The 21,620-nt window shown below is 42.3% G+C and overlaps 1 protein-coding gene across 2 annotated transcripts in view; it reads left to right on the forward strand.

The window, feature by feature from the left end:
• Positions 1–21,620, forward strand: part of Pld5 (phospholipase D family member 5) — a 331,193-nt gene that overhangs the window by 189,227 nt on the left and 120,346 nt on the right. For both annotated transcript variants that reach the window (XM_026780019.1, XM_026780020.1), the window contains one exon: positions 12,844–12,955. In XM_026780019.1, coding sequence (XP_026635820.1) covers positions 12,844–12,955 — 112 coding nt within the window. The remainder of the gene's footprint in view (positions 1–12,843; positions 12,956–21,620) is intronic.

The raw sequence follows: 21,620 nt of genomic DNA on the forward strand, positions 1-21,620 counted from the left end.
CTTTTCGCCCATCTGTTCATTAGGCTTTGATTAACTCATTCATTGAAGAAAACCTTCCCTATCCCTAAGGTCAGGGTCCACCTCAGTTTTGGTAAATATCTGAAACATACACCCCCATTACACCCCCAAAAGCCTTTTCTCTTTTTTTCTTTTTCTATTACTTTATAAATAATACCAATCAAAATTCTCACTTCCTCCTCTCCTCTCACTTCCCTCCCCCTTCCCCACACACTCTCTCCCCAACCCCCCTCCAGTCCTAAGAGAGGACAAGTCACCCTTCCCTGTGGAAAGTCCAAGGCCCTCCCCCACTACGTCCGGGCTTAGGAAGGTGTGCATCCAAATAGACTAGGATCCCAAAAAGCCAGTATATTCAGTAGATGCAAATCCTAGTGCCATTATCGTTGGCCCCTCAGTCTGCCCCAATTGTCAACCACATTCAGAGGGTTCTAGCCATCAACAAGGACATTGAGCCTATAGTTCATGATCCTAAAGAAGCTAAGCATTAAGGTGAACACAAAAGCCCTTTCCTAAGAATTCTATAAGCTTACGTTTTCTTATGTTTTACCTTATGTTGCTTTAGTGCTCATTATCTGGTGAAGTTTTTTAGTTTTGTTTTATTTTCCTTTAAGGGAGTATGGATGATAAAGTTTATTTCAGTTAATAGTTTCATATCATAGTCCATTATTGAAGAAAGACAGGACAGGAACTCAAGGAAGGAACTGGGAGGCAGGGACTGAAATAAAAACCATATAGGAAAGCTGGTTACAGGTTTGATCCCCATGATTTGCACAGCCTGCTTTAGTATACAACCCCGGAATGCATGCCCAGAGATGGTACCTCCTACAGTGAGCTGCGTCCTTATACATCAGTCACCAATAAAGAAGAAAAGATGCCCCCAAAGGTTTGTCCACAGGCTGATCTGGTGGGGATATTTTCTTAGTTAAGGTTTCCTCAGTTAAGGTATCTTATATCAAGTTGATATAAAATTAGCCTTCACATAAAGTTTTTATAGCTTTTATGGTAATATTTTTGATGCATTTGATCTTGGAAAAGTGTGATTTTATTAGAAAATAATCTCCAACCTCAGTCTGTGTTTGCTGAGATCAAAAGGAAAACAAACCAGGCTTGGTGGCACATGCCTATAATCTCAATGAACACGAGGATGGAGGACGGGAGGCCAGCCCATGCTACATGGCACAGGTAGAATGTACCCTGCTGTCCTGCCCATGAGGCTATGTCCATTGAGGTCACCCATTTCTTCTTCACAGTAGTGATGTTCGAGCTAACTTTCACTGTGGCTTAGCCAATGGCTGAGAGTCTTCACTTCCTCTAACTTATAAAGCTTTTCCTTGGCAAACTTGTTTCATAATCAACCTATGATTTATTCATAAGTAATGCTGACATTTTATATTGTAATTGCTTTTTATATTAACCCATAATGCCCCCTTCTAGTTGCATCATCTGTGGGTCTATGAACCCCTTATTCCCAGCTTCCATCTCCTCAATTTTCCATTGCCAATGATTATCTAAGCCCTTCATGTCTGTCCCTACTGCCCTCAGTTGGTCTCCATTCCTTCTTCAAGTCTTGTGATTTCTCATCAACCCCTTGTATACATAGTCAGGATCTACTTTGTAATAAATAACTATTTCTGGAACCCAGAAGGATTCTACTTTTTAGTGGTCTTAGAGGTTATAGATCTATTATCTCTTCTATTTAAGGTTTTTGAGTGGAACAGATTTGTACATACTTATGGGACACAGGATGATGTATGGATTAATATATGTGAAGTAATGATCAGCTCAGAGCAATTAGCACATCCATTTCTTCTGTCATTTCTTGATGGCAAATACATCCAAACTCCTCTAGCTATATTGAGGTAATTAAAGCATTAGTGTTAATTATATTTACCCTGTGAGACACAGAACAATATAACTTGTTCCTCTTGCCTCACAATGGAATCATACTTATTGGACCCATGGGTCCCCTTCCTTCCTACTCCACCAACGCTATTCTCCCTCTATTCCCTGGCAACCACTCTTTGTATTCTCAACTTCTATGGGGTCTGTTTTCTTAGACTCTACTTTTGACGGAGACCATCGATGCTCTTATTTCTGTGATGGGCTTGTTTCACTGAACTCAGTGCCCTTTAGCTCCTATCTATATGGTCATGGTGACTGTCTCAAGCCCTGGGGACAATTAGAAATCAACAGAACCTTTGAGTTGTGAGGGGCTAGTGGAAGTCCTTAGCTCACTGAGGGTGTGCACTAGCCCTCAGAGAGGATTGTGGGATGCAAATGTTTTCCTCTTGTTCTGACTCATGGCTCATATGGAGAGTGGCTTCTTCAGACATGCGTTCACACTCAGGTGCTGCCTCACTTGGAACCCAAAGTTAGGGAGCCATTGTTTGTAGAAGCTCCAAAAGTAAAGGCCACATAAACAAAGCCACACAAAGCCTTTATATTCTGCTTTAATATGAAAAGAATGATTAATATAACCAAAGTCTTTTCACTATGGTATATGTCACTTACTGCAGGGAGCTATGGGGGACTTCCTCATACCATAGCTATAGGATTTGGCATTTGATGTATTTGATATGCCTAGTGGTTTGATAGGTGTGACCACACTTAACAATGTCATAACTCCTTTGATTCTTATTTTCTCATCTGTAAGACATTTATGATAATGCCTGCCTCATATTGCTTTGTGAGTTTGATTTAATACTTATGAAACAATGAAACCAAGCTCAAAAAGACACTACTTCTATTTTTCACGTATGGAACTTTAAGCTTAGTGGACCCCCAACTCTGAATTGTTGTAAAACAGGAATAAATGTCTGGTTGCCCACACAGACTTTAGCCAATATGAGAGGAAGCCAAGGTCATTCCTGGAATACACATTTACATTGTCCTCCACGTTTAGACGAAGATGGGAGAAGGATACATGTTTGCTTTTTCCCTCTGTAGATCCCCAGTCCCTTGTCCCCATGTGGCACTTCACAACCATGACTGCCCAGAAGAACCCGGGGGCCGTAAAAATAGATAGGTGTGCTCCTCCATTTCCACCCCAGAGCACTTTACATTATACCACTTGGAAAGAGGCCAAGCTTAAAACTGGCTAGAGGAGTCCACTGGTCAACCAAGATTGAGAGCTGCTGAAGGAAAATGTGCCAGTCTAATAAACATGATCTGATTTTCATGTTTTAAGACAGCTCAGGTTGGTCCCTTCCCCACCTGGCTTGTCAGCCTGATTTTTGCTCACTTCACTTTAACCCTGTGTATCACAAGCGTTCTCTCAGTGACTAGATAGCAGCTCTTTTGTTGTTTGTTTGTTTTTGGTTTTGTTTGTTTGTTTTTGTTTTGTTTCTGTAACCATTTAAGTAACCCATGGATTCCTGGACTCTGGAGCAGGGGCAGTATTTATCCCTGTATCTTGATTGGCTAGCTTATGGCCACAGCAGGGAGCTGTGGGTTCACATCAGACCATAAATCCCTCCTGAGAACTAACTGTCATCTTCAGACCAAACACGATTTCAGCAGAGTCCTGGTGCAGTGTCAGCATAAGCCAGCGTAGCCTACGAGGAAGAGTGGCTCTGGCTTCAAAACAGCATCTTTCCCCAGCACCACACCATCAATGCTGAGCAAGTCCTTGCTTATGTCAGCATGTTCCCATTTAAAACATATGACAGCAAATGGGTTTCGAATGTGCCTTTATTGAGAAGACTTTCATGGAGGAACTGTGCTGGAAATATGAAACCAAATACACAGTAGTAAAACCTAAAAGACAACAGGGGAGACCCCCAAACCTGTCAATAATCAGGATTGGGAAAGCAGTCACCCAAGAAGCTGTGAGAGCATGCACCCAGAAAGGCCTGCCTTTGTCCTTTGCTGCTCAGCGGTTCTCAAACCCCTGTGGATTCTGTCCTCCCCCAGTCTATTCTTTCCGGATACTTTCTGCTGCTTCGCCACGCTCCTCTCTCTCCATCTGTTGACTTGTTATGATTATGCTCTTGCTTGTATTCCAGTATATTTCCAAGGGAGATCATTATTCTGATACAAATGCATAAATAACATTCTTGGCAGGTCTTTAACCTGTGTGATTTCTCCCAAAGCCAGTGATGTAGAAGTCAATAAATCATGGTCCCAAAGGCATTCTTCCTAATTCTCTGGATCAAGTGAAGACTAATCTTGTCTTATATGAGCCTCAGGGCTGTGTTTGTTTGGTTGTTTGTTTTCTCTATTCCCCTGTATGTATTTCCTATCTTATAATAGCTCTCCTTTTAGTTCTTTTCTTCTTCCTTTCTTCTTTTTCTCCTCCCTCCCTCCCTTCCTCCCTCCCCCTCTCTCTCTTTCTCTCTCTCTCTCTCTTTCTTTTTCACCTCTTTTCCTTTCTTTTCTTGTTTTATTTGTCATTTTTGCCATGATGTTTTGAGTTTAGACCAGGTCTCACTAGATATCTGTAGGCAACCTCGAATTCGAGGCAACATCCCTGCCTCTACTGAGTGCAGGGAATATGGGTGTGCACCAATGTCTGTGACTTAGTAGTTTCTTTTTAAAAGAACAATTGAACATTTTCTATTGGCAATAGCCTCCTACTGTAAAATATCTGAAAAACTATAGCAGATTACAGTTCATATTTCACACACGCAAACACACACACATACACACACAGAGAGAGAGATTCATTACACAGGAAACAGCTGCTCCTCTGGCGCCAAGACTCACCCTGCATGGATTCCATGGAGAAATTTTAATTCTTTGCACTCTATATTGTTTCAGTGTCCCTGATGCACCTGCTCCTGTTTTGTGTAATGCATTGCTCTGTTAAGAATCTTTATTTAGCAAAGGTATTTAATATTAATGCAGAAAATATTATGCCCCACCCATTTTTCCCACCATCTTCTTTTACATTGTTCAGAGACTTTTGTTTTGTTTTGTTTTGTTTCTCTTTGGTTAAAGTCCTTCCTTAAAGCTGTTCCTCATACGGGGTATACAGGCTGGATTGGTGCCCAACATGTTGTTCTAACTTCAGCCCAGTGGCTGTGCCTTAATGGCCTGCTATTTCAGTCAGCCATTGCGACTCCACAGTTACCAAGATGCTTTCTTGCCACATCCCCCTGCTCAGGTCACCTGGTGGGAATTCTGTTCTTGCAGGCCCTGGCTCTGCCACCACTGCTAAAGGGAGCTTTAACTAAATCTCTATCATTCTATTTATAAATAAAACTCGAGACTCGAAGACTGGGGTGAAAACCTACTAGCTCAGAGAATTTGAGTAGTACCTAACTAACCTTTTCTCCTTCGTGGCATCTCCCAAAGAACACATCCTTCCTCAGACTTGGGGTTCACAGTGTGATTGAATATCCCCAACACAGGACAGTTGCTAAATCTCTTCATATCTGCAAATGCTTTTCTCCTTCACCCCCACATGAAAGTTCTTGTACGGCCCAGGATTCTAGACTATCATCTCTCCAGTGATGGAACTCAGTGCTGTGGCTGTTTTGTTCCTTGCTAGTCAGATGTGAGTTCCTTTCTGAGTTACTTTATTTTCCCCTTTGGTCAGAGGTGTGTAAGAATTTCAATCTTTTATGCTCAGCTGTTTTACAGAGGGACCAGGTATTTCTCTACCATCGAATGGTTATTTTTTTTTTACTTTTCTTAGATTTATGTTTTGATTAATTAATTTTTAAAATGATTTTTCTCATTTTACAAATCTATCCTAGTTCTCATTCACTCCCCTCCTCCAGCTCCCCTCACCTTATTCCCCGCCTACTCCTCAGAGAGGGTAAGACTTCCCATGGAGAGTCAACAAAGTCTGACACATAACTTTGAAGCAAGACCAAGGCCTTCCTCCATATATCTAGGCTGAGCAAGGCATTCCTCCAAACAGAATGGCTCCAAAAAGCCAGTTCAAGCAGTAGGGATAAATCCTGGTCCCACTGCCAGTGGCCCTACAGACTGTCCAAGCCACACAGCTGTCACTCACATGCAGAGTATGAGTTTGGTCCTATGCAGGTTCCCCAGCTATCATTCCAGAGTCAGTGAGCTCCCACTAGCTCAGGTCAGCTGTTTCTGTGGGTATCCTATCCCCATTACAGTCTTGTTCCCTTTGCTCATATTATTGTTCCTCCCTCTCTTTGACTGGTTTCCATGAAGCTCTTCCCAGTGCTTAACTGTGGATCTCTGCATCTCCTTCCATCAGTTGCTGGATGAAGGTTCTGTGATGACAATTAAGGTAGTCATCAATCTAATTACAGGGAAAGGTCAGGTCAGGAAACCTCTCCACTATTGCTTAGGGTCTTAGCTGGGGTCATGTCTTTCCTAAATTGGGTAGGTTTTTTTTTTTTTAATTTCTTCTGACTTAGTTCATCTGCTTTCTTATTTCTGTCAATGGATTGATTGATGATTATCCTCTTGTTCGTGTGTGTGGAATAATTTCCCTGATTGGTTGCCATCTGAATTATCAATTGCTATAAGCTGTAATTGCATTGTGATCCACAATAGCTCATGATAAATGCTCCTGACACTGAGTCATGGCTGTAGAATCCTTTGTTATTTGCCCACGTTAATGCTCAAGTCCTAGGTTCCATCCCAACCACATCTGGCTTCTGCACCACTGGGTGCCCACTGTGTTTGTGGTCAGTCCACTTGCAATCCCTTGCATGAATACCTGTGATAGTCAATTTATAAAGACCAGATATTTATTTTTGACTCACAGTGTCGCACAGTGTAAGCCATGGTCAGTTGACTCTACTGTTTAGAAGCTTAAGGCAGATCAATACTACTCAGCTGATGGACAGACAGTGAAAAGAGACCCACACGGTATGACCTAGGCTGTGTATTCAGCTGAGCTTCCAGGAGTTAACTACATTGGAAGTCCACAGAACAGTAGGACTGATTACAATGTTCGCCTTAGACGTCAGCTAACTCTGTACCGGTTGCCTCCAGAGTATGTAAGCAGAATGAGCGCAGAGTTATAAATAATCTCAAAGCGTATTATTAACTTGGTTATAGATTGTGTTTTATTTTATTTTTTTTATTAAACTTTATTATTCAATTAAGGATCTCCGCCTCCCCACCCCGCCACCCCCTCCCATCTCCCCCTTCCCCGATCAAGTCCCTCTCCCTCATCCGCTTGAAGAGCAATCAGAGTTCCCTGACCTGTGGGAAGTCCAAGGACCGCCCACCTCCATCCAGGTTTAGTAAGTTGAGCATCCAAACTGCCTAGGCTCCCCCAAAGCCAGTATGTGCAGTAGGATCAAAAACCCATTGCCATTGTTCTTGAGTTCTCAGTAGGCAATGAAAGGAGACAGAGACCCAGATTGGAGCACTGGACAGAAATCTCAAGGTCCAAATCAGGAGCAGAAGGAGGGGGAGCATGAGCAAGGAACTCAGGAGTGCGAGGGGTACACCCACACACTGAGACAATGGGGATGATCTTTCGGGAATTCACCTGGTCTGGGTCTAGCCTGGGTCTGAAAAAGCATGGGATAGATTGTGTTTTAAACAGCACGTCTCAGAAAATCTATTCTTCCAGCTGCAGAGGTAGAGTTTGGGGGTCAAAGGCACCTGATGGGTGTTTATCACTCCACTCAAATGACCTCAGAGATGCTTGTTCTCTAAAAGGCAAGACAGACATCAAGGCAGCATTCCCGGGTCTGAGACTGAGGAAGGAACTGATGGATGTTGTCTTCCACTTGCCCCAGTGGAGGACTAGTAACTCCTTCCAGTTTACCTTTTAATGCCTAGAAGGAAAAGGCTATCAACATTTTGATAAAAAGAAGTATCAATATATTGAAGTGGATCCAACAGAAAAGACATAAATGTTTGAGCATCACCATGGCTTGAGTGCTGAGTGTCCTCCAGAGTCTCATGTGTTATTGTCCAGGTCTCCTACAGAAGTAGAGGGATACATGAGGAAATGGGGACTAGTGAGAGGTCTTCATATCTTTGTGATGTCCCTTGATGGGAATGGGAGCCCTGGAAGTAACCTCTTTCTAAACAAAATGGTTCTGGTTGAGAACAGCCAAAGCTCCAAAGCCTGGCTGGCCACCGGCAGTCTGAGTATCTTCAGCCTATCCCTCATGGCTTTGTTTCTATTTTGTTTTGCTTGCTGTTGTTTTTCTCCAACGTTCTTAAATTACCAAACAATATTGGTGGATCTCCAAAGTATCTTATATCTATGGCATTCTCATTTGGTTATCAAATCTTGGAATCTTGATCATTCTATGGCTTTCGCAAGTCATCTGTGGAGTCCCTGAATTCTACACAAGAGAACACAGAAAAAATTTAAGAAAATGCTAAGTTCAGGATTTTATTTTAGGGCATAGAGAGAGATAGCTCTGTTGATAAAGTTCTTCTGCCACAAGCATGAGGATGTGAATTTGATTCTCCAAACCCACATACAAAACTGGACATAGTGGCATGTGCTTGTAATGTCATCAATGGTATGATGGAGTTACATTATTATTACCCCTGAAGCTTTCTGGCCTTATAATCTTTGGGCAGTTCCAGTTCAATGAGAGACCCTTTAAACAAAAGATAGAGGGCATCTGAGAAAATAACCCAAGGTTGTTCTTCTGACCTTCACATACACATACAATCATGCACATGTGCACATATACATGATCATGAACACATATATACACAAATAAAATAAAAATACATTTTATGTGAACAAGGAGTTTTATTATAAGGCAAAATCGAGAACTACCCCTATGGTCTATACACTTCTCTCGAGCTCACTGTACCAAGCACAGCTTCTCTGTCATACTTAATATCTTTGCTTTTTCCTTTCATGTTGAATTTGGGCCTTTCTTTCTCTGTAGCAGTTATTTTGAGTCAACAGAAACAAGAATAATTTATAACTCCCACTTCACTATGGGTTGAAGGGTGCCAGAATCAAAATATGTTACCCCAAAATATGCATCTTAAACATGCAGATTATTTTGCCCAATGGCAAGTGAGAACCAGCATGTACAGGGAAAGCTTCTTATTTCTACCTAGAACAGAGTGTACTTTCCCTTTTTTGTAAAGGATAGTTGCATTCATAAAGGAAAACTCCCTTCATAAAGCATGTCTCTTCAATAAGAAGAGAGATACCCCCAAAGACAGTTCCCACCATCTGAGAGTCTTCTTCCTGTAGGCATAGCAAGACTTCCCTACCTGACCATATAATGTCTCTGCTCACCTTCCCATAACCAGCTTTTTTAGCCCAGGGCTAAAAACCCTTTTTCATTGTCCTGGTTAAGGTGTATAAGGCCTTAATCATCTGGTCACCTCAAATCTCATTTCTTCCCGGGTAACCTCCCGTAGTTACTTTTCTGTTTGCAGTGATAAAATACCTCAACAAAATCATGCCGTGGTGCCATCCATAGTTAAGACAAGATTTCCCACCTCAATAACCTAACCCAGGTAATCCCTCATAGGCATGTGTAATCCTGGGTGATTCTGGATACTGTGAGGTTAACATTCAATGTTAACCATATGTGATTCCATGCACACATGTTGATGTATGTACCTAATTTAAAATCAGTCTTACATCCACGCTTGGTTCATAAGTCTAACCAGTGGATAATGGTTTTCAGAAGAAAGGATAAGATTTTTAAATTTTTGTTGATGCTTAAAAGACATGAGGTTTTTGTTATTTCTCTTTTTTCCTTTTACTTTTTTTTTTTAATGAGCGAATTCAACACAGAGAAAATTGCTGGAGACCTGTGCATGGTATAATGTGTAAAGCTCTGTCACGTGTGAGCCGGAGAGCTGCTGCTGCAGATAAGAGTGCTTCTTAGCTCCTGCATGTCCTCCCCTTGAAGAGGACTCAGGTTTGGTTCTCAGCGCCCTAGTCAGAGAGTTCACCACCATCTGAAACTCCAGCTCCAGGGCATCCTACAGCCTCTTCTGGTCTCTTCTGGCACCTTCACTCACGTGCACATGCCCCTACACAGACACATATGCACAAACACATTGAAGTCTTGAAAACTATACTTTTGAAAGTTAGTACACTGTGAGGTTGGAGAGATGGCTCAGCCCATAAATTGATACACAGACATGACAGTTTGAATTTGATCCCCAGAAGCCATGCTAAAGGAAGGAAGGAAGGAAGGAAGGAAGGAAGGAAGGAAGGAAGGAAGGAAGGAAGGAAGGAAGGAAGGAAGGAAGGAAGGAAGGAAGGAAGGAAGGAAGGAAGGAAGGAAGGAAGGAAGGAAGGAACAAAAAAACAAAAAAATAAGGAAGGAAAGAAGAAAGAAAAGAAAAAGCAAACAAACAGGCATAGTGGCATGTGCTTGTACTCCCAGCACTGGGGAATCAGAAACAGGTGTATTCCCAGGACTTGCTGGCCAGCCTGCCTAGCATCTGTCTCAAAAACAATTCAAAAATCAGGGTAAATGGTATTGAAGAATGGAATCCCAAACTTTTCTATTGAGTTTCCATAGCACACATGCAGAAACGTGTGCACCCCATCATATGCATACACATACACATCATATGCATACACATACCCAGCCCCCCAACATACACAGAAAGTTGGTACATTCTAGATGTTATATAACTTATAACATTTATTATAACAAAAATGTTGGGGCAGGGACATAACATGTCAGAAACCAATGACTTAATAGAAGTTCAACTCAAGCCTATGGACAGACGTTCTATAAGCCCAAGTTCATCATAGTGAGTGTTACCGTTGAACCCATCAGATTCCCTAGCCTGACTCATCCCCACACCCAGTAACAGGGAAAGGCAGCTGCCTTCATCTGTAGGTTTCAGAGTTTCTACTTTCGTTCGTGTGTAAGAGTTCTGGTACTTGATTCAAGCCGCACAAAAGAATACAAGGGGAGTAAGCTTAAGACGTAGGGTCTAGAATAAAGACGAGTCGGGTGACAACTTCTATTTTATTTCTGCTAAATGTGTTTTGTTAACTAAAAAATTTTTTTAAATGAACATAAGAAAAACACTGACTCACTAACTATAGGATATTGCCAAGACACAACGTGGTTTTTGTGTGTGTATGAAACAGAAAAATACAACCAACTTGCATGAATCCATGTTGACCAGGGTGAGGGGTGGGGTAGCAATCCGCACCATGCGGACAGCCCTACGAGTGGCTTATGTGGACCAGGAAAAGCCATGAGCTCCACGACGTGGATGTGCCCCCACGTTGTGTATGAAGTCTCTTGTTGCCGGTGCCCCTCACTCAGAATTCGCACCCCAAGGGTAATGGAGAGGAGGCTCAGCGGTTAAGAGCACTTGCTGCTCTTCCAGAGTAGTTAAGTTCCTAGCGCTCATGTGTGACAGCTCACAACCACCTGTAACTCCAGCTCCAGGACATCTGGTAGCTCCAACTGCCTTCTGCCAACCCCTGTGTACAGAGCAGTGGCTCCCATTCACACATACATGAATACATGCAAATGATAAATTGTAAGAAAACGAATAGCCTCCCATACCAAGAGCAGCAAACCAGCGGCTGGGGGTCACCCTCCCCCACTTTCCTTCCTCTTTAGGCCTTGTTAATAGGCATTTGCATGTTTCAATTATGCGTTTTCCCCATGTTGTCTGTTAGGGGTGAAGCTACCCCCAGGCTCTGGGGTACTGAGAACTTTGAGAGTCTGAGGCAAGCTCCACAATGGGCAACCTCAACCTCTACTAACAGGCTGCAAGGCAGAGGGTATCCCCCAGTGCCCAGGAGACATAAACCTTTGGCTGCGGGCCAGTTCCAAGTAAGAGGTGCCAGACACCCCCTTCTGCTGTCAGCTGTCACACCAGCTCCTTGCCTTTTAATCTTTGATCTTCCTCCTCCATAAGGAGGCTTTTCGGGAATCACTGCTTGCATCCTCATTTGCATCCCTATTTGCATCCCCATTTGCATGCTCATTTGTATCCCCATTTGCATCCTCATTTGCTTCATCAACTCCTCCCAATCACCAAATCCTTTATAAATAATCATTACCAACCACGGATTTTTATCAAGATAAGGTAAGCGCGTAATGGTTCCCTTGGGGCCCATTAAGACCTAAGCCTTATCCAGCTGGCCCCTTTGAAGGTATTTGTGTCTGAGGTCCACACAAACAAACAGGAAAACTCAGAAACAATAGACCAGTGCCTATCTAAACACAGATGGAAAACAAACACTAGTCCAGTGTCATCCCTGGAGATAGGGTCATGCCTATCTCCTCCATCACTCGGTCTACCCAAAATAAGTCATAAAGATTATATGCTTCTGAGACTCTTACTAGGCAAGCCTCATTTTACATTTGTTATATAAATATAAACATATTATATATAAATATAGAGAGATACAGAACGTTTGTTCCGTCCAGTAAAATAGGTTTTAGACAAGATGAAGTAAATCAGTGACCATAAATGTCCTCACTAGTTTTGATGATCTCTGCTGACATCATAGAAATCTTTCAAAGTGAGGGTAGTCTGTATTTACAAGGAAAGCACTGGAGATCAGTGAGATTAAAAAGCATGGTTTGTAAATTACAAAAAAAAACAGTTGGTCTTTCTGTCCAAACTGTGGCTATTGAATATTTTTCCACTATGTCTTTATGTGCAGGTACCTACAGCTTTAAAAGTAAAAGGGAGATAAATTTGTATCCTGTTATTAAAATTATTATTGCAGATTGCTGGATTGCACCGTGCCTGAAAAGACAGAATGCCATCTACGTTCGTGTTTCTATTCTAGTCAGGAAACTCAGAGAACTTCGCACATCTGTGAATATCCGTCACTGGAGCGCTTGCCTTTTGCAATCTGAATACATAAAGTTTAAAAGGTTTATTTATACCAACTCCAAATGGCAAACATTTAGGTTTCTGTCTTCCTTTGTCTCTGAATATTTTTCCCAGGGTCAACGTCTCTTTGAGAAATTGCTCCAGCTGACGTCACAAAACATCGAAATCAAGCTGGTGAGCGATGTGGCCGCTGCTTCAAAGGTATTAGAAGCCTTGAAATTAAAGGGTAAGGCCAAGGTCGATGCTACTTTACCGCGGACATTCTGTGACAATACTGTGACTTTCGCTTCAAATAATACATCATTTCTTTCTCATTAGTTTCATATTGTTTCTTAGTTCTCCTTTGGCCACCCCCCTCCACCAAAAAACAAAACCCTGATTACGGCTTTGAAGTGAAGAAACTAGTTAACCATTGCTGCTGAAATTTCAATAGTGGTATTTTGTATATCAGTTTTTGAGAAATAATCTTCTGTCCATTAAATGATGTTTAGTTAAGAAGAAGAATCAGACTTTTCTGCACAGAGCAGGACTTTGATCTGAAGAAAAGAGCCACTTCAAGGGAATTAAGTACTAGGTTCCCATTTCTCTCCTGCCAATCAGGTGGAAATCTTCTTTGTGTGATGTAATCTTCAGTAGTATGCTTGGGTCTAGGAACCGCGGAAGCACGATGATTCCTGACTTTAGGATAATTCCACAGGAAACCGCACTCACCCCGTCCACTCTGCGGTGTGCCCTGACCACAGCCATACTGAGCTTCATTCCGGCATAATTTTCTTTCCCTGTCATCATCTCTAGCTGGATTCTCAATTCCAAATAGTTTTTTTTTAAAAAAAAATTATAAAATCATTTTCTCAGCATTTCCTATGCAAAACTGCTTGATGTGGAGAACAGATTGACACCTGAAACCCAGCGAAAATGTTCAAGTTGCAAGAAGAGAAGAAGGCGAGATCCTCCGGGAGTCTCTATGTTTTACCCGGCTGTGTTGGCTCTCGGCTGTCTGCTGTTTGAACAGAATGTGCATGCTTGTCACCGTCCTTCCAGGACTAAGTGATAATAGTTTCTAAAAGTAGGAGAGATTGACCCTCGTACGTGAGCCCAAGTGACATAAAACATATTGAAGCTAGGCGTGGTGGCTCATGCCTTTAATCCCAGCACTCAGGAGGCAGAGGCAGGTGGATCTCTCTGAGTTCAAGGCCAGCCTGGTCTACAAAGTGAATTCCAAGACAGCCAGGACTATTATACAGAGAAACCCTGTCACAAAATGAAATTAAATAAATAATTGAAATAGAGAAATAAAAGACCTACGGTTGGATATACACATCAACATTGTATAGACAGCTTTGCATTGCTATACAAAAATACCTGAGATAATTAACATAATAAAGGAAAGCTTTCCTATAATAGACTCTTCCGTAATTGAGTCCCTTGTCAACTGTCCCTACTGCATTGGGCCTCTGGTGAATAGTTCAAAGTGCTGGCACATGACAGAGGAGATTGTTTGGCTTAAGACAGCCACAAAGCATATCAGAAAAACAGGGAGAGACCAAGTTATCAGTCTCTCTTTGGGGACCTTGAGGATGCCGCCTTAAGGCTCCACCACCATCCTGACATGGAGCTTTGGGGAACACTTATCACAAAACCTATCACCATGCTACTAGGGTCATTGTTATCATTTTGTTTTCTTTTGTTTTGATTTTTTGAGATAGAATCTCACCACTCAGCCCTGGCTGACCTAGGCCTCACTATGCAGACCAGGCTGGCTTCAAATTTGCAAGCAATCCTGCTGCCTCTGTCCCCAGACTGCTGAGGTTCCAGACAAGAGCTACTATACCTATAGCTGTTTGCTTGTTTTATTTTTCCTCTGTGTAGGAAAGATTAAATATGTGTGGGATGTTGCTATATCTGAAATTTTTCAATTAACTTCTTTTTCAGTTAGCATACTTTTTAAAACTAGTCAATACCCAGTTCAGGCATTGTTCAGATGGCTCTGAAATGTATTATTACTTTTCATATTTAAAAAATACATCCAGTTGAGTCCCTACCATCCACGCATTCGCTCTCTAACACACCCTCTTTAGGAAGGGATTCCCTTTGGGTAACTGGGGAGTGGAAAGGGCTGTATCTACAGTTTTCAGAATACTTTACTCAATAAATCTGTTTGCATAACCTTGGGCTTATTAATGGGGGAAGAGAGGGCATGAGAAGTACCATTTATTCCTAGTTATAGCCCTTGCTAAATCTTGTAAAGGTGCTGTGGATGGATGATAGGTGGGTGGATGGGTGAATGGATGGATGGGTGATGGGTAGGTAGAGGGATGGATGGATGAATGGGTGGATGGATGGGTAGATGGATGGGTGGATGGATGGGTGGATGGATGGGTGGATGGATGGGTGGATGGATGATACACAATCAGAGAGTCTCTTAGTCAGCTTGTGTGACGCCAATTAAATGCCAGAGACTGAGAAATTGATAAAGAACAGAAATGTATATTCCCACAGTGTGGGGTGTGAAACTTCAGCCTCATGGCATTCACAGTGGTGTCTGGCATCATGTCATCTGTGTCCTCTGTGACTGAGATCCCATCAGGTGACTCACACAGGTCAGTCTGTGGTTTGAATGGAACTGACACTTGCGGCTTCCCTCATTAGCAGCTTCCTAGACAGCCTCCCCTGTCCTGCTGGACAACTGACAGTTGTGGGCCCTACTGAACACTGCAGCATCTTCAACAGCAGATATTTCATTCATGTTTACGGGTAGTCGAAGTCAGAATTTTATGTCATTTATCTTGTGCTTGCTTCCTGTAGCTCAGACTGGTTTAAAACTCATCGTGTGGCTCAGGCTGGCTTAGGATTCACAGCAGTCACCCAACTCCAGCCTCCCAAGTACTAGAATTCCAGGCAGAGCTACTGTGCCTGGCTTTATGGGAGGCAGAGACAGGTGGGTCCTGTGAGTTCAAGGCCAGCTGATCTACAGACTACAAAGAGAGTTCCAGAACAGACAGAGAGGTTAAACAGAAAAACAATGTCTCAAAAACAAACAAAAATTAAGTGTGAAACAAGACAAAAGTCCTCACAATGTTTAAATGCTAATGTGTTTGGCTTCGTTTTGCTATTTATTTAAAAGGGAAAACAGAGTGAGCTTCTTGGTCTTTTTGTCAAATTCCAAAGGCAAACTTCACTTTTGCTTATTTGAATTCAAGGAACCTGTACTCATTCATCAATGATAACTCGTTTTCATTTTCACATCCACTGTGTGGATCTAAAACTTCAAAGGAAAGCATTCTATGTCAGAGATTGGAGTTATTTAAATTTAAAATTAATAAAAAGTCTCCGTGATTTCCAACTTGAACGTTTTACGACGGCTTTTGCGCCACTTACTCCAAATGAGCAGAGTATAATTTAAGCTACGTTGACATCTGAGGGAGTGTGTGTGACGTAGGTCATAGTGCTGTATAACTATCCCTAAGTCCAGCTCTGAGGTAGGTAAGCTTGTCTATGTTAACTTCATATCAGGGTTGAGAAGTATAATTTGGAAATTTTTCTGGAGGTCACACTGTGTTATTCCAGCTTCTACCCTCTGGAAGCTTGCCAGAGGGAAGGAACTTGAGAGCCCCAGTTCTCTCCTGTCCTGAGACGCTTTATTCTGAAGCCTTCCACACGTGTAGAATCATTGAGCAGAAGCGCTCAGCATCTTTTCAGTCTGTCCTGGCAGTGACTAAGGTCAAGATGTCCTACTGCCACCCATGCACAATTCCCTGCTGGTCTTTGCTCTCACGTCAGCCTCTTCAAAGGTGATGTCATTCGGGCACACGCTACAGAGCGTAAAGGCTGGGTGGTCCCTCTGTCTCATAGCTGCCATTGGCATTCAAGGAACTCTGTCTTTTCTACTTCTCTTCACAGAGCACTGAAACATTTAGTAGAGCAGGGACTGCTCTACCCGTGTGTATCTGAACACAGTGTGCTCTGATACAATCTCAAGTGACCAGCAGAACATTTAGACAAAGGTCCTATTGTGTCGTACACATAGACGGTGCTGAAATTCTAGACCCGCCATCACCGTGGAATGCAATCTTAAGTAAATCATTTTTTATGAACCTCAGTGTCCTTATCAATAAAATGATGATAATAGTAACTTCCCTGAAGGATATGGGAGTTAAACAAATGACATTTGCTTTGGCTACTGGTATAATTTGTGGCACGTTACGTTAGTATTTTATATCTTAGTCTATACTGGGTCCATTTCTGCTCCTACAACTTACCCCCACCCCAGGCCTGTGATCTTCTAGTGATAAGAAAGTCCACTTCTACCTCTGTTATAGGACAATTGTGGGACAACCATGGGTTCCCCTCCCTTTATGTTTATTTATTTATTTTTATTTCTGCTCTTTTTTTCTCTTTTTTTAAATTTATTTATTTATTAAAGATTTCAGTCTCTTCCCCGCCACCGCCTCCCATTTCCCTTTATGTTTATGCAGTGATTCTAGGTAAGCACCAACTTGACTTCAAATTGTTGGATGAGTTCTACGGGTGATTAACAACCCAGGCTGTTGCCGAAACAACCCTATCAAATTTCTTTTCCAATTTGGGCTTTTATATCCTGTCTCTGGCACAAGTACAAATGAGATCCTCACCATTTTTCTCCACTCTAGCCTTTCTGTGTTCTAGTCTCTACATAAAAGGATGCTTCTAAAAAATAAGATAAAAGAAAATGAAAAAAACAAATTCTCTCCTTCCTTTCTTGTCTGAACATTTTTCAGCAGCTCACTGCCATCATTAGTATTATGCCCCAATTAAGAGCACCAATTTCTATATAGAAGGTATGTGAACTGATTTCTAAGGCTACTTTTTTTCTCAATTTAAAAATTTGAATGTATTTATTTACTAAATACTGAGATAAAATAACTAATATGCACCAGGCATGATATTTTATAAGTTGAGAACTTAAGGCAACACTAAGTTAAAAACTGAGTCACTTTGAATTTGACTTAAATATAATTAAGTAAATTAGACAAAGGTCTGAGCTAGGACTGGGAATAAGCAACGCTGTGAAGCCAGGCACAGTTTGCTTGTGGCTTCAGCTACTTAGGAGGCTAAGGCAGGAAGACCACTTGAGACCTGAGGTTCAGGCCAGACTGGGGAGTGAATGAAACCTCAGCTGGAGAATAAGTAAATAAATAAATAAATAAACAAATAAATAAAATGTGAAACTCAGTGGTGGGCGAGAGGAATCTCTCTGGATCCTTCCTTCTTCTCCCCCTCTGAGGCCTGGGCTCCTCTGCATTCCTGCAGGCCCTAAGACATCCCCCTCTTAGCTCCACTGCACAGCAACGCCATTTCTACCTCTGGACTTCAGCTTAGAAGGAACTGGATGTTCAGCAATAAAGAAATATGTGATGAAACACCTCAAGCCTGCCTGCGGAAAGAACCACAGAGCCCCGCAGCCTTTCCATATCTCCCCCGTGTCTATAACACTGAGAATTCTATTTATTTGTAAAAAGAGAAGGTGCACTCTGTCGAGTTGGCAAGTTTAAAATCAGAAGATTTGGAAGACCTGGAGGATTTTATCCAATGTAATAAAAAACCTAGGTGATTTCAAAAGGATACTTTTCTCTGCGATAAGAGGAATCTACTAAAAAGCGATGCCTTGCGATTACACCTTAAGCTGCGTCTCAGTGGCTGTACTGGTTGCTAGGTGACAGGCCAAGCGTTTGAATGTTTAAGTGGAGTGTGCCTCTGCAATAGTGCTGAATTTGACTGTCTTACCTAATCGCGTGTGCTAAGAGGTTGGTCCTCAGAATGATGCTATTGGGAGCTGGTGCGGCCTTTAAGTGGCACCTTGTGGGCACGTGCCTTTGAAGGGGATCATGGGACTCTGATCTCTTCCTGAATCTGGCATATTTCCTGGCCGGGAGGCCATCAGTTTTTGCTCTGCCACAGGCCTCCACCATGGTGTGATGTTTCGCCACAAGTCCAAAATGGAGCCGTGGGTTAGATCCTGGGCTAGAGTCAACTAGAACTGATCAGAATAACATTTTTCTTTTTATACATTACATGTCTTAGTTGCTTGTGATGGTAACAGAAAGCTAACACAGGTGCTCATTCCATGGAAATACACATACTACCTTCCTCCTAACAGAAAGGGCATTGGGAGGCTTGCTGGAAGTCAAGAGTACTTCCGCTTGTCAATATTTCTTTTAGTAAACCCCTGTGGAGATCAGAGCTGAGTGCCTCACTTTTTGTATATGCCTTTCCACGCGGTCACTTGTCCAGGTGGATGGGCAGGGAGCCTTACAGTTTGCTGAGGTGTCCAGCTTCTTCATCCATGTGGCTAATTAACAGAGACAGGCAGAGGTATGAAGTGATTCCTCCCTCACCAGGAAGTTAGGAGCACAATGCTTGACTGCATCTCTTGCAGCTTTTTGCTGACTCACATGTTTTTTGAAGCTGCTCTAGCAGAATACCCAGAAAATAGGTGATTTAAAAAGAACAGAAATTTCTCACAATCTAATAGGCTAAGAAATCTAAGGTGAAGGTGCAGGCAGCTGGTGAAAGCCTTCTTCCTGTGTTATCTCGGGGCAGAAGGCAAAAAGGGCCAGAGAGGAGCAACTCTCCATCAAGCCTGTACGGCCCTCAGTCTCAGTCACAAATGACTCTTCCTGGCCTAATCGCATTTTAGACCCCGTCTATTTAGACTGTCCCCCTGGCCAGGAAGTACTAAGCATTTTGAGGGGACCACAGTTAAACCACACTGGAAGGGAAATAGAGATGCATAGCTTTGTTGGAATGATTATGAAAGTTATCTTGAGCAAATGTCACATGCAAACTAACTATATGGCAAGATGTAAAATAGAGAGGAAATCCCTTGCATTGTAGCATTACAACCAGGCAGACCACAAACGATTGTTCAACATGTGTTTTCACAGAGTTAGGACAACTTGACAGAACGCAGCAAAGCCAGAGGTGCGTGAGTCATGATGGTGGCATTTTGCTAGCAAATGGTCATGACTGCAGTAGAAACGGACTTAACGGCAGGATATTTCTTCTGCCAACACATTGTTTTTCAGACCTGTTTTCCCTCAGGTTGCCATAGCAGCTGCTGTGAGAAAGGTTCACAAGGTTATTATACATGATAAGGAGCCAGTCATCCCACAGAGAACATGCTGAGGGGGAACAGTCAGCGATGAGGGGATATGCTCAGATGGCGCTGCTAAGGGAAGAGCCGTCATCTGCAAGATGGAAGCCACTTTGTTATTTCATCGTTTCCAGGAATTACTTCAGAGTGTTCATATGGGCAGCCCATACGTGATGAGATTACAGCTGTTTTTGTTCTTTTGTTCTGGTGTGTGAGTGTGTGTGTGTGTGTGTGTGTGTGTGTGTATGTGGTGTGTGTGTGTGTTATATGGTATGTGTGTGTGGTATGTGTGGAGTGTGTGGTGTGGGTGGGTGTGAAGTATGGTATGTGATGTGTGTATGTTAGTAATGGTGTTGATGAAGGTGATGATGATGGCAGTGGTGATGATGGTGGTGATAATAATGATGATGGTGATAAATATGGTGGTATTTCTATGGCAGTATGGCGTATGAGTTCAGATTCTAGAAAGAAGACTATGTCCTTGGCTTTGTTCCAGTGGAACTCTGTGAAATATTTCATCTCTTGAAGCTTGTGTCCTAATTTCTACAATCAGCTTACAATATAGTATTTGCTGCACAGTGCTATTAATGAGTTAATTCACAGAAAGTACTTAATATAGCACCTGTTAGGAACTTTAAAACATTTTCAATTATTTAAAAATAAAGATTTTTAGCCAAGTGAGGTGGTGCATGCTTTTGATCCCAGCACTTGGGAGGTAGAGGCAGGAAGATCCCTTGTGAGTTTGAGACCAGCCTATTCTACATAATGAGTTCCATGACAGTCAAGATTGCATAAAGAGACCCTGTCTCAAAAACAACACCAATAGAAATAATAACAATTTTAAAATAATAAAAACGATCATTTGCATAAGGGAAAAATTGCTAGGATAAGAGGAAAGGAGGAAGAAGAAGAGACTATAGGGGAGAAGACTCCGGATTCAGAGATGATGCCTTGCGATTTGCAAATGCTCCCAGTAATGTGGGCTGTGGTGCTGAGCCTTACAGCCCCAGAACAGACTGTCGGCCAGCAAGTATGTCCTTGGGGCTTGGGGCTTGAAGGGCAACCCTGCATACACCTCCCTTGCCTCCTGTTCTCCTGAGGCTTCCCTCACATATACCCTAAAGGGTTTCTTGGCTAAAAATTCCAACACATAAATATTGGATAAGAATGACTTAAAACTCCAGTGAGGAGTAAATCTTTCTTGCTTTGTGGAAGACAGGATCTAACTCATGCAGCAGCCTGGAGTTAGGGTCTATGCCTCCTCAGGAGGCCAAATTTTCCACAGAAAGCCTGCCCCGTGGGGCCGCACACAGTGTGCAGAACAAGAGGGCCCTGATTGGAGGCTGTTATATTCAATAAAGAGGTTGATGAACAAATCTATTTCTAAGCAAAGCTGATGAGAAGGCGCCTGCAGCCTTGGAAACTCAGCTGAAGCCACTGTGTCCCCTTACGTGACTTTCCTGGGGCTGCCCAGGTAAGATATTCTCATACCATTGCAACCTGAGTTCAGAGCTTTGCTGTGGCTTTAGTTTGTGCTTAGTGTAAACCATACTTAACTTTAATTTACCCTTCTAAAAGGCTTTTCCTTCCTTTGTTCCTATTCAATGCTGCAGTGGTCTGAAAAGGAAAAATAGGAGTATCTTGTACATTGTTGGAAATTCAACAACGGAACAACTCACTTGAAAGAATTTTTGAGCCTCCCTGAATAATCAGTTTTCACAAAATTCATTCATAAGTTTTATGTGATTTAAATTTGGGG

The sequence above is a fragment of the Microtus ochrogaster genome, chromosome 6 (genome assembly GCF_000317375.1).
Source record: "Microtus ochrogaster isolate Prairie Vole_2 chromosome 6, MicOch1.0, whole genome shotgun sequence".
Lineage (NCBI taxonomy): Eukaryota > Metazoa > Chordata > Mammalia > Rodentia > Cricetidae > Microtus > Microtus ochrogaster.